The following is a 16,161-nucleotide window of genomic DNA, read 5'->3' on the forward strand; positions in this document are numbered from 1 at the left end:
TCTAATGTAGACAAAACGCGCCTCTGGTGTACTAAACATCAAATATAAGAGGAAAACAACATAACAACAGAAACACAAAAATGTAACAAAAAAACGAACGACAATGTAACACACACAGAAACGAACTATCACAAGTGCCATTTTCCTGACTTTGTAAAGGACATTTTAAGAAAAAAAGTTGGGTTGAACCTGGTTTTGTTGCTATCCAAACCTCGGAGGCAATGTTAAATATAACACTAAAAGGACAACATTTCATGACAGGACTACAGTAAAAAATAAATGCAAGAACATTCAGGACGAAGAAACACACAAATAAACCATACAATAATACATTTCGACACGCTAATAGTTATCAAAGGTATCAGGCTTTTAATTTATCACACAACAGGCGCTTTGTCTATATGAGACTCATCATTAACGCTCAGATCAAAATAGTCAGAAAGCCAAACAAGTGCAAAGTCAAAGAGCATTAATGACCCAAAATTTTAAAAAGTTGTGCCAAATATGGCTAAGGTTATCTATGCATCGGATATGAAAATCCTTAGTATTTAGAATAATTCTATTTTTTCAAACAATAATTTTATAAAAAAAAATAACATTTGATTGATATTCATGTCAACACCGAAGTGCTGACTATCCACAGAATAAAAACGAACACGTAAATAAAGGCAACAGTAGTATACCGCGATCTTAATCTCGAATAGTCTTACATTAAATAGATGGATTATTACAAAAATTATACAAATTTTCACTTTGCCATTTGGTCACTTCGTTGATTTTCTATTTCATTTTACACGACACAACTATCATCACAACAATTATTCATTAAAAATCATGTAAAAACTTAAATTTAAAAGGTAAAAAATAATTAAGTTTGATTAATTTAAAACAAGCTGTAAACTATTAATCTGATATTGTAGTTAAATACTTTCGTCCTCTTATCATCAACACTTAACTCAGACATGATATTGTCCCGCATTTATAATGAAAATCAATTTGAAAACACGTACATGTGCAGCCTATAATAAAATTGATAATGCTGTAATTTATGTAAGTTCTGTACAAAAAAATAATTCTTTGTGTGTTCGTTTACCTGCTTTTTCTATTACACTCAATGAGTATGAACCTTTTCTATACTTTCCATCAGTAAGTGTTACAGATATGTCAGTACCTAAAATACATGTAATCATTCATTACCATGTTGAATGAATTCGTAGTGCATTTAAAATTGAACATGATTGACAACAAAATATTACCCCAACTGCATAACGGTTAGTCATAGATTCACATTTTTTTTTACATATTTTCGTATGTTTTGCTGTTACACGACAGTCCCATATTAATATACATACAATTAACCCATTAAATTTGATATTAGCCTGTTCTAAGCCAGGATCGTATAATTCAAAATTTAACATTAGTAGCTGTCTGTTATATTTATTTTTTGTCTTTGCTTTGTCATAAATGTTGTTTTACATTTTTTTTTTCCAATTATCAGTCACGTCAAGGCCTTTTACAACTGACTAAATGGATGCATATTGCCTATTGGTGAAGGCCGTACAGTGACAATCATTTGCGTAAATCAATATAATTTTGAATCTGTTGGCAATCATACTGCCTTATATTTAAGTACAGATGTTAGATGTATTTTGATATATATATATATATATAACTCATAACTCATAAAACATCTTCTTATATCTATCTTTGTATTTCATTAAAATCTCCGGTGGGTAATCTACTAATCACATATCAGGTCAGCTGCATGTTTTAATTTACACCAATCCGTATGATTGATAAAAAAGAATCGGAAGATATTGAGGTGACATTTAAAGTGAAAACTACATGACAAAAAAGTAAGTAGAAAAAGACACAATACCCTACATTAAAAACCAAAGACGAAACAACCCATTCCACACCAAAACTGTGAATGATCTTATGTGCTCTAGCTGCTAGTGATACCCGTCGTCATGGTCGGTTGACATTGTCGATTGATAATTTGAATTAAGAACAGTCTGCTACTTTCGTGTTGCATCCTTTTAGCAACACCTTTTTAGTTGGAGTTTATATAATTAGATTTACGTTATATTCATGGAATTGAGTACCTCGATAGATGGTTGGTGCTTATAGAAAGCAATTTATAAAGGGTTCGTAATTTATAGTAAACGTTCAATGATAAGATAACAATGACATTTTTTTCAGGCAGTAAAAGTCAGTTTGATCACCAGCTAATGTAACATGGGGTCAATCTTTAGTTTTCTGTTCAGGATTATATGATCTATTTTTTAATCCTTTCGTGTATTATTTTTTTGTCATGGATTCTTCTTTTTTCAGATTGGTTTTGATTGCCCTGCTTGTTATTTCTCCTTCTTTTTAAAGAAGGTGGAAAAGACGATCTAAATGACAGTAAATCAGGTACAACCAGGTTTTTATGTTTTGTTTCAAAGTAAACGTACCACAAAGTTTTCGAGCAAGATCTAAATTTTCTTCATCTGTTATCAGGTCAAGTTCCTTCCTCACGCTTTTGCAAAAACCCCTATCCTGTAAAACAGATATTTTAAAATATATAAAAAATATAAAAAATAAACTTGCAATGATAACCTTTATCAAAACAAAATCAAACAAGTGTCTTAGTCGTTTGAAAACAATTGAAAGGTCTTTCCTGTAAAAGTGATGTTTTTGTAATGTACTCATTACAACCTTTCACTTGATATACGACAAGTATACCTTCTTATAAATTTCACTTTTTACACCTTATAACCCCATGCACCTATTTTTCATTAGATCCAAAGTATGATATTTGTACTGTAGACTTGATTACCATCATTTGATATGCGACAATGCCATATTCTATAAAGTTTGATTTTTGCACTTGATAACCCCATTCAACTGATTTTTGGAGATCAGGAATTTGATATTTCACATGTACACATCATGACCTTTCATTTGATATACGACAACCCTATATTAAAATACAATTTATGTTTTGCACACAATGACCCCACCCAAGCCATTTTGGGACGTCAATTTGATATTTGAAATGTACGCTTTGCGGCCTTTCATTTGATATGCAACAGCTTAACCATCTAAGAAGTTGGGTTTTTTTTGCACTAAATTACCCCACCCTTCTAACTGGGATGATAAAGGGGTTCAAAATTTTCATGTTTGAGTAGAGATCATTAAGACCTTCAATTTCCTATACCAAATAACCCCATTCGGCAAAGTTCCCAAATTTTAAATATCAATTATATATATAAATATATAAATAGATCTTGTGGAACTTTTAAAGTCAATGCAAAACATGAACTTTTCAAATTATTATTTATTTTCCATTGAATGTTTTGTTATTAGGTCAAACATATAACCATATTAAACTCTTCAATTTCATAAATTATCAGGTGGTAACCTGTTGTTGCTAAGTGATTATTGGACGACTCCAAGGTTAATCAAGCTCACAATGAATAATCAAATATATGATGCAATACCAAACATGAACACCGAAAGTCATTGAGACATGGAACTACAACCTTTTAACTCAGAACACCTGACCTTTCAAATGTCACGCTCAAATTACACTTTGAAGGTCAAGGTTAAATGTCATTATGACCTGACTTTGACCTTAAACTAAAGGTCTTGAATTACTGATAATCTTGAAAATTTATAGTAGGTTGATATCTGGTACCTTTTTAAAGATATACACATGTTATAACAGTTTAAAGAATTATGTTGTTATAACTTTTGAACAGACGGTCGGACATATTTAGCTTAATGTATTAAATGTTGTGCTCGTCAAGAAAAACATTTTATACACAGTATGTATGCAGCAAACTCTCATCGTTTTCTTAATATGCAAGCTTAAAATTGCAGCGTAATTTATTTTTTTTTTGCATTCGGTTACCCTTGACCTTGGGTGCAAATTGAAGGTCACATGCGAATTATTTTTTAATAATAATCAGGACAAGTACAATAGGTCTTTCCACAGAAAAGTGGAAAAACCTAATCAAAATAAAATTTTACATCCATTCCGTTTCATTGGTTCCAAGATATGCTACACTGTGCACTTACTTCTACTTGTAGACACAGACCCCTGGTTTATATAAAAAAAATGTACAACAAAAAGTCATTTTTATTTGAAGTGGTTTTATGATATTTTTATTAATATGATTATTATTATAATAAAGTTCAGACAGAGGTACTTCATAATTAAGAAAACTAATACATTTTATATTGTATTTTTCCCCGGTGCTTCATTGTATGTCATTTATAAGCATTAGTTTGTTCAACATAGGTTATTCATAACAAGCATAACTGCAGGCTCAGTTTACAACACAAAATTAACTATGGATTGCTTAATGTCCAGTGGCGCATTTAGAAAAAAAATCTCATACACATTGCATTTAATAAGTTTTGTAAAGTATAAATCATGGTTTAATAGTAAGTAAATTCTTTTGTTCCGGTGATGCCTAAATGTCTTTTTAAAAATGTATGTCAATGAGGGTATTGCACGACCGGCTTCCCGCAGAAGTGGTTTCTGTGCTTTAAAAAGACACAGTTAGACGTTGATAAACACAACACATTTGGCGCCCGTGCAATTTGACATGTTTATCAGATCATTGACGTCACATGGACACGTGTTGGGGGAATCGGACACGTTTCTGAGTGCTACATATGTACGTTAAATTGAATTTCCACTTCAATCTATTAAACATTAATGTACTTTTGTATTTATAAAGTAATGAGTATATATTTAAATATAATAATCACATAATGAGATTGATGGTTAAAACTATACGTGCATGAAATACTTGCCACTGGCAAACACCAATACTCTGATGATGATGAATTGAATTATCATATTTTCTTTTTTTTAATTTACTTTAGCAACAAATTTCAACTGTGATTGATTATATATACATGCAGTATCAGAAGTCCAGTCCATTACTAGACTTCTGGTAGTATATAAAGTAATAAGTACATTTTGATGACCATTCCCATCCAAAATTGTACATTCTTTTTATGTTTACATAACACTGAAATGAGGAAACATAAGAAAATTTATAATAGCCTTTATAAAGTCGATTTAGTTTCTTTCCTCAGAATGATTAACAGCAATGGAGACAGGAGTAGAAATGGAAATGTTCGATGTGAAAATTGAAGACCTTTATACAAATTGGTGTATCAATATGACACTCATTAGAAAGAAAAAAAACCCATTTAATCATGAACCATTGAGTCCTATGTTTCGTACAAGTACCAAAACATTAAGATGGATGCTTATAATGAGCTCATATTAGAACTTAAGTGACCTCTTGAATTACCACTGTACATGTAGCAAGACACATGTATCATATGCGGGACTGAATTGAGGAAAAGAACCAGGAAACTGACATTTTTACGAAGCATTCCAAAGAAAAGATACATGTAGCAAAGGGAGAGAGCAATGCAACATGATACATGCAAAATTAATTGTTTCTTTGATTGTTTTATTTATAAACTTTAAAGGAGCATGAAAATGATAACGATTTTTGTCACAAACTTCACATGTTTGTATAACATTGAATGTTTTATTATATATTAAAAAATGGTTATGGTAAATTAAAGAAATTCCAGTTATGATTAGAAATAAGGTAAACGAGACATTGTTTTTATGTTAATTATAATACATTGCCCAACATAGTAATGTATGACTGCATTAATTACAACATGCTTTAAGCAATACCAAAATACCAAAAATGAACAGTATTCTAATCTTGTTTGGTATATGCATAAAGTGTCTGCTATTATACACATTGATATTGTAAAATATCAGCCTCGAACCACAGTGTGAATCTCTCTGATGGTGTGTGCGTATTCTTTTTCTATACACAGAAAGACAGTCACAATCAAAATCAAGAGGTTAACAAAGAATTATAAAACTAAAGGGCATTTAGAACAACACTTTGAAAAATACACACAAACAAAAAAAACACGAACTCCATCAAAAACCGGGAATGAATTCAGGTGCTCCTAAAGGGTAAAATACGATAAACTGCTTATCTTGCTTCTTTTCTGTTGTTTTTCCCTTCACTTCAATAGTTTTTCGATAGACGAAAGTAAGCTTGATAATTTTCCTTGGTCATGTTTACGTCGCTAAATAAATCTGCTTAGCAGGGTGATATAGTCGAAGAGAAAAACGTAACCAGATAAAAAAAGGATAATAGTAATATTGCCACAGAATTATCAAAACTATATTTGGATACCAATTGTACTGAGATGCATATTGTAAAAATTTCTCTAATGATAGACCAACAGTGAATCAGAGATGTCTACACAAGATAAAAATATGTCACAATTATCATGTACCATACTACACTTACCTAGATATATAAGTTTTTGCAGTTCCAAATATTTTTTGAAACAATACACATTCAAATTAAAAAAAATTAACCACACCAAATCGACTGCTGCAAATATACCTAAGGAAACAACTATTTTTCACATGGATATCATAAGGTGCGCACTAAAAAGTAAGTTTATTACTAAAACAGTGAATGAAAATATCAACTCAATAATAGAATTAAAAAAATCGGTATACTCACAGTACAAAATTAGTACTGAAACACTACTGACAAAATCTGTACTGAAACATTACTGACGAAATCAGTACTGTAACAGTACTGACGAAATCAGAACTGAATCAGTACTGACGAAATCAGCACTGAAACAGTACTGTCAAAATCAGTACTGAAACAGTACTAACGAAATCAGTCCGGAAACAGTACTGTCAAAATTAGTACTGAAACAGTACTGTCAAAATCAGTACTGAAACAGTACTGTCAAAATCAATACTGAAACAGTACTGTCAAAAACAGTACTGAATAAACAAAAAGTATAACATTACAAGTTTTCTGTCTTGCCGAACAGTACTGATATATACGAGGGTAGAAATGTACCAAAAAAACGTGAGTAAATTCTTGGTAGTGTAGTAGGAAGTTGTCTCGTTGGTTATCATACATTATCCATCATTGCTATATTAAGAGTAAGTATTACTGTTGTTACTTCCTCAGGGAAGATGTGAAACTTGGTGTCGTATTTGATTGCACATTTTCAAGTATATTTGTAAAGGATAGTCGAATGTTAAATTATAGCAAAAAGGTAATAAACATAAGAAGATCATAAGACCGAAATAGGAAGCTCAATATATAAACTTACTAAAATGGATGACTCAACCATGGTAAAGATATAATAAAAAAGGTCAAAACTTGTTTCATTGTTGTAAGATTACCATCACATGACTGCACACGTTGCACTGAGTGTTAATGAAAAACTTACTCTTGTAAAACTTGGATTATTTAACGCTTCTTGTAAAACATATTTTCGATTCTCTTGCACTAAACTTCTGTTATAGGTAGTTTTTCTTATTCGTGCGCATTTACCCTGGAAAATATCGGAATTTGCGCAGTTTTCACCTATAGTCAGTATGTTTTTCTTCATTTTTGTCCATATTTCTTCAAACTTATTGCTAGTTAAGAAACATTGCAGGGCTGCGATTTTCGATATCTCAATTTGGCACTCTGAGACAGCTTTTAGTGCTTTGAACAATGAGCATACTATGCTTAGAATGAAAATATTCTGATAACTGTCTAAACAGGATACTGTTATTCCTTTAGATGCTAAAAGGCATTTTTCGTTTTCGTCATTTTTATAGAGAAACTCCCACTGGTCTTTTGTTATGATTGGGATACTATTTTCTGTTGAGCACGTGCTATAAGGTGCTGATGACACTGAAGGTAATTCGGTCTGCTTTTGTGAATTTATATAACTTCTGTATAACTCATCCTTGTGAATATTAAGAAAACCTTCAAGACAAGTATCTAACAAACAACAATCCCAAAAAATGTCAAAACAGTAACACATGAAAACGGTATTGATAGTATTATCTCCAAGATCTATCGATTGTACAGTTGAGGATCTTCTATGCGCTCGTTTTACATCTTCAAATTGTAGAAAGTTCTTGCTTAGAACAGAAAGCCAATCAATCAAATTTAACTCTTTTTTACTGATGTAATATTCAAGTAATCGTTGCTTAATTTCTGTACCAGTGCGGAACAGTGACATCAACCTATCGAAGTTTTCTTTTTCAGTACCGGACATCAAATCAGCAGTGCTTGATTCTGCCATTTTCCTGAAATGAACATCAATAGTGTATTATAGTGTATATAGTTACTAATCCAAACGTAAGTACGTAAGAAATTACATTATAATTGTACTTAGATGGTTTTCTTTTGAACAAACGTTAAACAACTAAAACATATTCGAGAGAAAGATATCTCTTGGATACTCTATCTTTACAGTTTTATTTCTTCGTAAATGATTGTATCTAACAGGTCCAATCAATTTGACGTTCAGTATATTTCATTAATGAGTTGTATCTTTACTGCTAAATGAACACGGCTAAACAAAACAATTTACTTTTAAATCATTTCAACGACGATGAGTGTTCCTGATTAATGTAAATCTAGAAAAGCGATTCGGATGCCTACAGTCCATAACTTGTTGTTTTCATTTTTAGACTAGAAATCTATATCAGATATATATATGTGTTAGACTGAGATTGAATCCCGGTCCCGTCCGTTCCTCAAGTCGACGTCCAAAATATGACGTCAATAAAATAAGATTCATAGACTATACCTAATAATAGGAATCGACGTCTTTTTATTGTTCTCAAGTCGATGTCATTTTTACGGATTTACTACAATGACGTTACAGTTGTTAACTACTAAGCTACTAAGTACTACCAATGTTAGCTCGCTCAAAGATACTAGGATTGAAATTGTGTATGCAAGACGTGCATTTCTCTACAAAAGACTCATCAGGAGCTCAGATGAACACGCTAAAAAGGCCAAATCAGGTACGAAGTCGAATAGTACTGAGGACCTAAAGTTCCGAAAGGTTTTGAAAAATATAGCTAAGGTTATCTTTTCCTACTACCTCTACAGAAAAAAAATGATATGCAACACAATAAAAGTTGTTGAGTGATTGTTGCAGGTTTTACATGTTTTTGCAAGAATTTGTATTGAAAGACGACATGAAACACAAATATTTATATTTGTTCGAAAGGTGAAGAAAATGAAACTAAATTCCAATATATATTTGGTTTTTGAAAAGGGATATTTTTAAAACGAAAAGCCTGGTTTCTCTGATTATTTTATTTTTCTTTACTTTTTTGAGATAATAAGATGGCATTGTGAACACTCATGCAACGTCAATCTTCAAAGACCCATATGTTACTAAGAACCTTTCATATCTGTATGGGGGGAAATGTTGTACGTAAGTACATATATTTTTTTGGAAAGGGATCATACATTGTAAATACTTCTCTGATTCAAATAAACAATATTCTGCAAATTATATCATCAATATGTTTGATTTATTTTTAATGATAGTAAAATTATTTATCATCTTTTATTTGTCACGGTACTTATCTATCCCAAATTCATGTATTTGGTTTTGATGTTATATTTGTTATATTTTGTAAATATTTTGTCTAATGCTTAGTCCGTTTCTGTGTGTGTGTTACATTTTAATATTTTGTCGTTGTTCTCCTCTTATATTTAATGCGTTTCCCTCAGTTTTTGTTTGTTTCTTCGATTTTGTTTTTTGTCCATGGATTTATGAGTTTTGAATAGCGGTATACTACTGTTGCCTTTATTAAGAATTTATTATTACATTTGTGTTGTACTTGATGTGCATTTTGACAATTAAAGTTTTTTCAGTAATGCCTAAGAAAAATTTGTGGAGCTGAATTAACCAATAAAAGGACTAAAGTAAAGCTATTACCAGACAAGAAATCAAAACTATTATAGACCTATCCGATTTGCAGTTTGATAAGAACATAAGGTTTCAATAGAATCATCAGCAAATGGTACAGGGAAGTAATGATTGCATTACGTGATGTCATAAAATAGCATTTAATAAAGTATCTCAGGTTAATTTCGTGCGTTTGACAATTTATACATTTAATTGTGATTTGTTTTCCTCAAGTAGACCTTAGCAACTCAGAATCACTTTGCACCTAGTGGCGAAAAAAGTATTGCCGTGCGGATTTTTTTTATTAACATTTATAGATACAAAAATATTAAAAACAAATAACATAAAATACAACAAAACTTATATGTATATACAGTTGTATACATAGCTTATTAATGATAAAAGTCATTATATGTAAAGCTAGTCACATGACATCAGTTCAAATGACTCCTTTCCAAAAAAACTTTAGTAAAATCTTATATGAGATTTGTGGGTTTTATTGTTTTAAGAATAATATAGGAAGCTTTTTTCAATTAATGCAACAAAACGTAAGACATTATATAACTTAGTTAGTATGTGTTTTATATATATATTTGGTCAATCTAAAACGAAAAGACTTTCACCTTCTAATGTATTGCACAACTTGCTGTCTCTGATTTATATAGATTCCTATAATGTCTGCCTTTATTGAATTAGAAATTGGGTTGTTTTGAATTTTCTTTAGAACTTTTATTAGATAATATTCAAACAATCTGTTCTTCTTGCTTATGGTTTGTATACAAATCTATATTGTGGAGAACACAGTTTTGTTTGAATCAAATATAATGTTAGAAAAGCATATATACAAGATGAATAACACTTCTGGGTGTAGATAAGGCAACCGTACTCACTTCGACAGTCAGAAAAACCATACCGTATAGTCGAATATGACAAATGTGAAACAAGTTAAACGAGAAAACTACCGATCTTCTTTATAGCAAAACATTATCGAACAATAATTTAATAGATATTAACTTACGACAACACCTGAGCTACAGTATTCTGTCCTGGGACAGGCACATAAAGAATATGACAGGGTTGAACATTTTAGTGAGCCCTCAACCATCTCCTAACCTCGGCCAGAGGTGTAATAGTACATCGTAAGAAAAACTTTAAATACTTTAAATCAAAAGATCGGTACGTGACACCGAAAACAACAAACATAAAATTAATATACGTCATGCATGGAAATAAGAGTTGTTGTAGTAACTGATAGCTATTTAAAAGCAAATTACAATGTATAAATAAGTCAAGTTCTCCGAAGCTATCAATAATTGAATCGACCAGCAAAATGTTAGAAAAAAAATATCAAAATAACTTATAAGAAAGCCTGATTTTGAGATGACATTTCTAAAATTTTATTGAATATATATCATCAATATCATGAAAAGTTTATTTTAGAATGTTCATCATATTTGCTGATTTGAAAACATTACATTTTGCCTTCTTTTTGACCATTGTATATTTTGTGACATTGACTTTTTCAGTTTCAATTATATCCGTGCTTTATTTATTCTGTTAAAATCATTTTTAACGGAAAAAAAGATTATGAGGTAACCATACATGACACAAAATCAGTACATGCACAACATAAAAATAACACACAAAAAAGCAAAGAAACTTATTGTAATGATTTATCGCCTTGATGTCTAAATTTTGAAATGACATTACAGTTAATATATTCCTAAATATATATGATTTCACTTAATGTTTGAATTGATATGATGTATGCTGAAATTTCTTTGATATTCATATTATGAAGGCACGGGAAAGGTTGATCAAACGTCAATTGAAGTATTTAATTCATATAAACATTTTCATAGTGTGTGAACAAATTTCATATAAGAATGCATAATCATATCATTTTCTAAATACTGAAAAAAAAATGATTGTTTCAGAATTGCAATGAAGTTCATTTCATTCAACTGTAGTAGTAAATTCACACACTAAAGACGTGTAGTTCACTATATTATACACAATTGAATACCATGCATCATGAGACATGAATTTAATGGTATTTAAATTTTTTTCTTTATTCCTGCGTTTACACACCTAAATACACATGTGATTAAAATTGTGGTTACATTTGATATTTAATAAACTCTGGGTTTAATTACTTTGCAAGTGTAAATTGTAGCTAGACCTATCTCAAGGTTCATATCTAGACTATAGATAACTTTAAAAACATATTTCCCTCATGTATTTAATGTAAAAATGTTATTGAATGACATTGACGATGGAGGTACTATAAATATATATCAACAACACTATGTGGTTCAGACTGTAAATTGGAGTATATTTCGGGTGGGTTTTTTTTTCAACAAAGTCATTTTTGTTAGTTGTCTGAAACACACAGTGCATATGATCTAAAGCACCATGGTCCAGAAATATCTTGATTTCCTTTCAAATAACAGGTTATCGACAGTCGGATTAAATATTGTGAGGAAAAGCACAGCCATATTTGCTTTTTCTTCATGACGAATCTTAAAATTAATTCTTACCTGTGTGCGCTTAAATAGCGTTGTTGTTAAAGGCTATCAATACATTTTTTTTAATTTCATTTGTATCCAGAATGATACAACATTTTAGATCATAAACAAAACATATTCTATCAATATAACTTCTTGTTTTAAAATGCCTGATCAGAACATTTTTGAATCGCGCATGTGCAACTTTTTGATATAGATGTGTCTTAAATAACAATGATGTATACATATACTTTTTTGAGAAGGGATCATACATTGTAAATACTACTCTGATTCAAATAAACAATATTCTGCCACTTGTATCATCAATATGTCTGATTTATTTTTAATGATCGTAAAATTATTTATCACCTTTTATTTGTCACGGTACTTATCTATCCCAAATTCATGTATTTGGTTTTGATGTTATATTTGTTATTCTCATAGAATTTTGTCTAATGCTTAATCCGTTTCTGTGTGTGCTACATTTAAATGTTGTGTCGTTGTTCTCCTCCTATATTTAATGCGTTTCCCTCAGTTTTAGTTTGTTACCCCGATTTTGTTTTTTGTCCATGGATTTATGAGTTTTGAATAGCGGTATACTGTTGCCTTTATTGAACAGCGGTATACTACTGTTGCCTTTATTTAGAATTTATTATTACATTTGTGTTGTACTTGATGTGCATTTCGACAATGAAAGTTTTTTCAGTAATGCCTAAGTAAAATTTGAGGAGCTGAATAAACCAAAAAAAGACTAAAGTAAAGCTATTACCAGACAAGATATCAAAACTATTATAGACCTATCCGATTTGCAGTTTGATAAGAACATAAGGTTTCAATAGAATCCACAGCAAATGGTAAAGGGAAGTAATGATTGCATTACGTGATGTCATAAAATAGCATTTAATAAAGTATCTCAGTTTAATTTCGTGCGTTTGACAATTTATACATTTAATTGTGATTTTTTTCTCTCAAGTATACCTTAGCAACTCAGAATCACTTTGCACCTAGTGGCGAAAAAAGTATTGCCGTGTGGATTTTTTTTATTAACATTTATAGATACAAAAATATTAAAAACAAATAACATAAAATACAACAAAACTTATATGTATATACAGTTGTATACATAGCTTATTAATGATAAAAGTCATTATATGTAAAGCTAGTCACATGACATCAGTTCAAATGACTCCTTTCTAAAAAAAACTTTAGTAAAATCTTATATGAGATTTGTGGGTTTTATTGTTGTAAGAATAATATAGGAAGCTTTTTTCAATTAATGCAACAAAACGTAAGACATTATATAACTTAGTTAGTATGTGTTTTATATATATATTTGGTCAATCTAAAACGAAAAGACTTTCACCTTCTAATGTATTGCACAACTTGCTGTCTCTGATTTATATAGATTCTTATAATGTCTGCCTTTATTGAATTAGAAATTGGGTTGTTTTGAATTTTCTTTAGAACTTTTATTAGATAATATTCAAACAATCTGTTCTTCTTGCTTATGGTTTGTATACAAATCTATATTGTGGAGAACACAGTTTTGCTTGATTCAAATATAATGTTAGAAAAGCATATATACAAGGTGAATAACACTTCTGGGTGTAGATAAAGGCAACCGTACTCACTTCGACAGTCAGAAAAACCATACCGTATAGTCGGCTATGACAAATGTGAAACAAGTTAAACGAGAAAACTACCGATCTTCTTTATAGCAAAACATTATCGAACAATAATTTAATAGATATTAACTTACGACAACACCTGAGCTACAGTATTCTGTCCTGGGACAGGCACATAAAGAATATGACAGGGTTGAACATTTTAGTGAGCCCTCAACCATCTCCTAACCTCGGCCAGAGGTGTAATAGTACATCGTAAGAAAAACTTTAAATACTTTAAATCAAAAGATCGGTACGTGACACCAAAAACAACAAACATAAAATTAATATACGTCATGCATGGAAATAAGAGTTGTTGTAGTAACTGATAGCTATTTAAAAGCAAATTACAATGTATAAATAAGTCAAGTTCTCCGAAGCTATCAATAATTGAATCGACCAGCAAAATGTTAGAAACAAAATATCAAAATAACTTATAAGAAAGCCTGATTTTGAGATGACATTTCTAAAATTTTATTGAATATACATCATCATGATCATGACAAATTTATTTTAGAATGTTCATCATATTTGCTGATTTGAAAACATTACATTTTGCCTTCTTTTGACCATTGTATATTTTGTGACATTGACTTTTTCAGTTTCAATTATATCCGTGCTTTATTTATTCAGTTAAAATCATTTTTAACGGAAAAAAAGATTATGAGGTAACCATACATGACACAAAATCAGTACATGCACAACATAAAAATAACACACAAAAAAGCAAAGAAACTTATTGTAATGATTTATCGCCTTGATGTCTAAATTTTGAAATGACATTACAGTTAATATATTCCTAAATATATATTATTTCACTTAATGTTTGAATTGATATGATATATGATGAAATTTCTTTGATATTCATATTATGAAGGCACGGGAAAGGTTGATCAAACGTCAATCGAAGTATTTAATTCATATAAACATTTTCATAGTGTGTGAACAAATTTCATATAAGAATGCATAATCATATCATTTTCTAAATACTGGAAAAAAAATGATTGTTTCAGAATTGCAATGAAGTTCATTTCATTCAACTGTAGTAGTAAATTCACACACTAAAGACTTGTAGTTCACTATATTATACACAATTGAATACCATGCATCATGAGACATGAATTTAATGGTATTTAAATTTTTTTCTTTATTCCTGCGTTTACACACCTAAATACACATGTGATTAAACTTGTGGTTACATTTGATATTTAATAAACTCTGGGTTTAATTACTTTGCAAGTGTAAATTGTAGCTAGACCTATCTCAAGGTTCATATTTAGACTATAGATAACTTTAAAAACATATTTCCCTCATGTATTTAATGTCAAAATGTTATTGAATGACATTGACGATGGAGGTACTATAAATATATATCAACAACACTATGTGGTTCAGACTGTAAATTGGAGTATATTTCGGGTGGGTTTTTTTTTCAACAAAGTCATTTTTGTTAGTTGTCTGAAACACACAGTGCATATGATCTAAAGCACCATGGTCCAGAAATATCTTGATTTCCTTTCAAATAACAGGTTATCGACAGTCGGATTAAATATTGTGAGGAAAAGCACAGCCATATTTGATATTTCTTCATGACGAATCTTAAAATTAATTCTTACCTGTGTGCGCTTAAATAGCGTTGTTGTTAAAGGCTATCAATACATTTTTTTTTAATTTCATTTGTATCCAGAATGATACAACATTTTAGATCATAAACAAAACATATTCTATCAATATAACTACTTGTTTTATAATGCCTGATAAGAACATTTTTGAATCGCGCATGTGCAACTTTTTGATATAGATATGTCTTAAATAACAATGATGTATACATATACTTTTTTGAGAAGAGATCATACATTGTAAATACTACTCTGATTCAAATAAACAATATTCTGCCACTTGTATCATCAATATGTCTGATTTATTTTTAATGATCGTAAAATTATTTATCACCTTTTATTTGTCACGGTACTTATCTATCCCAAATTCATGTATTTGGTTTTGATGTTATATTTGTTATTCTCATAGGATTTTGTCTAATGCTTAGTCCGTTTCTGTGTGTGCTACATTTAAATGTTGTGTCGTTGTTATCCTCCTATATTTAAAGCATTTCCCTCAGTTTTAGTTTGTTACCCCGATTTTGTTTTTTGTCCATGGATTTATGAGTTTTGAATAGCGGTATACTACTGTTGCCTTTATTG

The 16,161-nt window shown here is 30.3% G+C and overlaps 1 protein-coding gene across 1 annotated transcript in view; it reads right to left on the reverse strand.

Annotated features, from left to right (window-relative positions):
- Nucleotides 1-15,706, reverse strand: part of LOC143070923 (uncharacterized) — a 35,114-nt gene extending 19,408 nt beyond the window's left edge. Inside the window, exons 1-4 of the mRNA XM_076245021.1 lie at nt 15,577-15,706; nt 7,312-8,164; nt 2,457-2,541; nt 1,094-1,171 (exon numbers count right to left, since the gene is read on the reverse strand). Coding sequence (XP_076101136.1) covers nt 1,094-1,171; nt 2,457-2,541; nt 7,312-8,160 — 1,012 coding nt within the window. The 5' untranslated portion in view covers nt 8,161-8,164; nt 15,577-15,706. The remainder of the gene's footprint in view (nt 1-1,093; nt 1,172-2,456; nt 2,542-7,311; nt 8,165-15,576) is intronic.
- Nucleotides 15,707-16,161: the final 455 nt, after the last annotated feature.

This window comes from Mytilus galloprovincialis, chromosome 4 (assembly GCF_965363235.1).
Source record: "Mytilus galloprovincialis chromosome 4, xbMytGall1.hap1.1, whole genome shotgun sequence".
Taxonomy (NCBI): domain Eukaryota; kingdom Metazoa; phylum Mollusca; class Bivalvia; order Mytilida; family Mytilidae; genus Mytilus; species Mytilus galloprovincialis.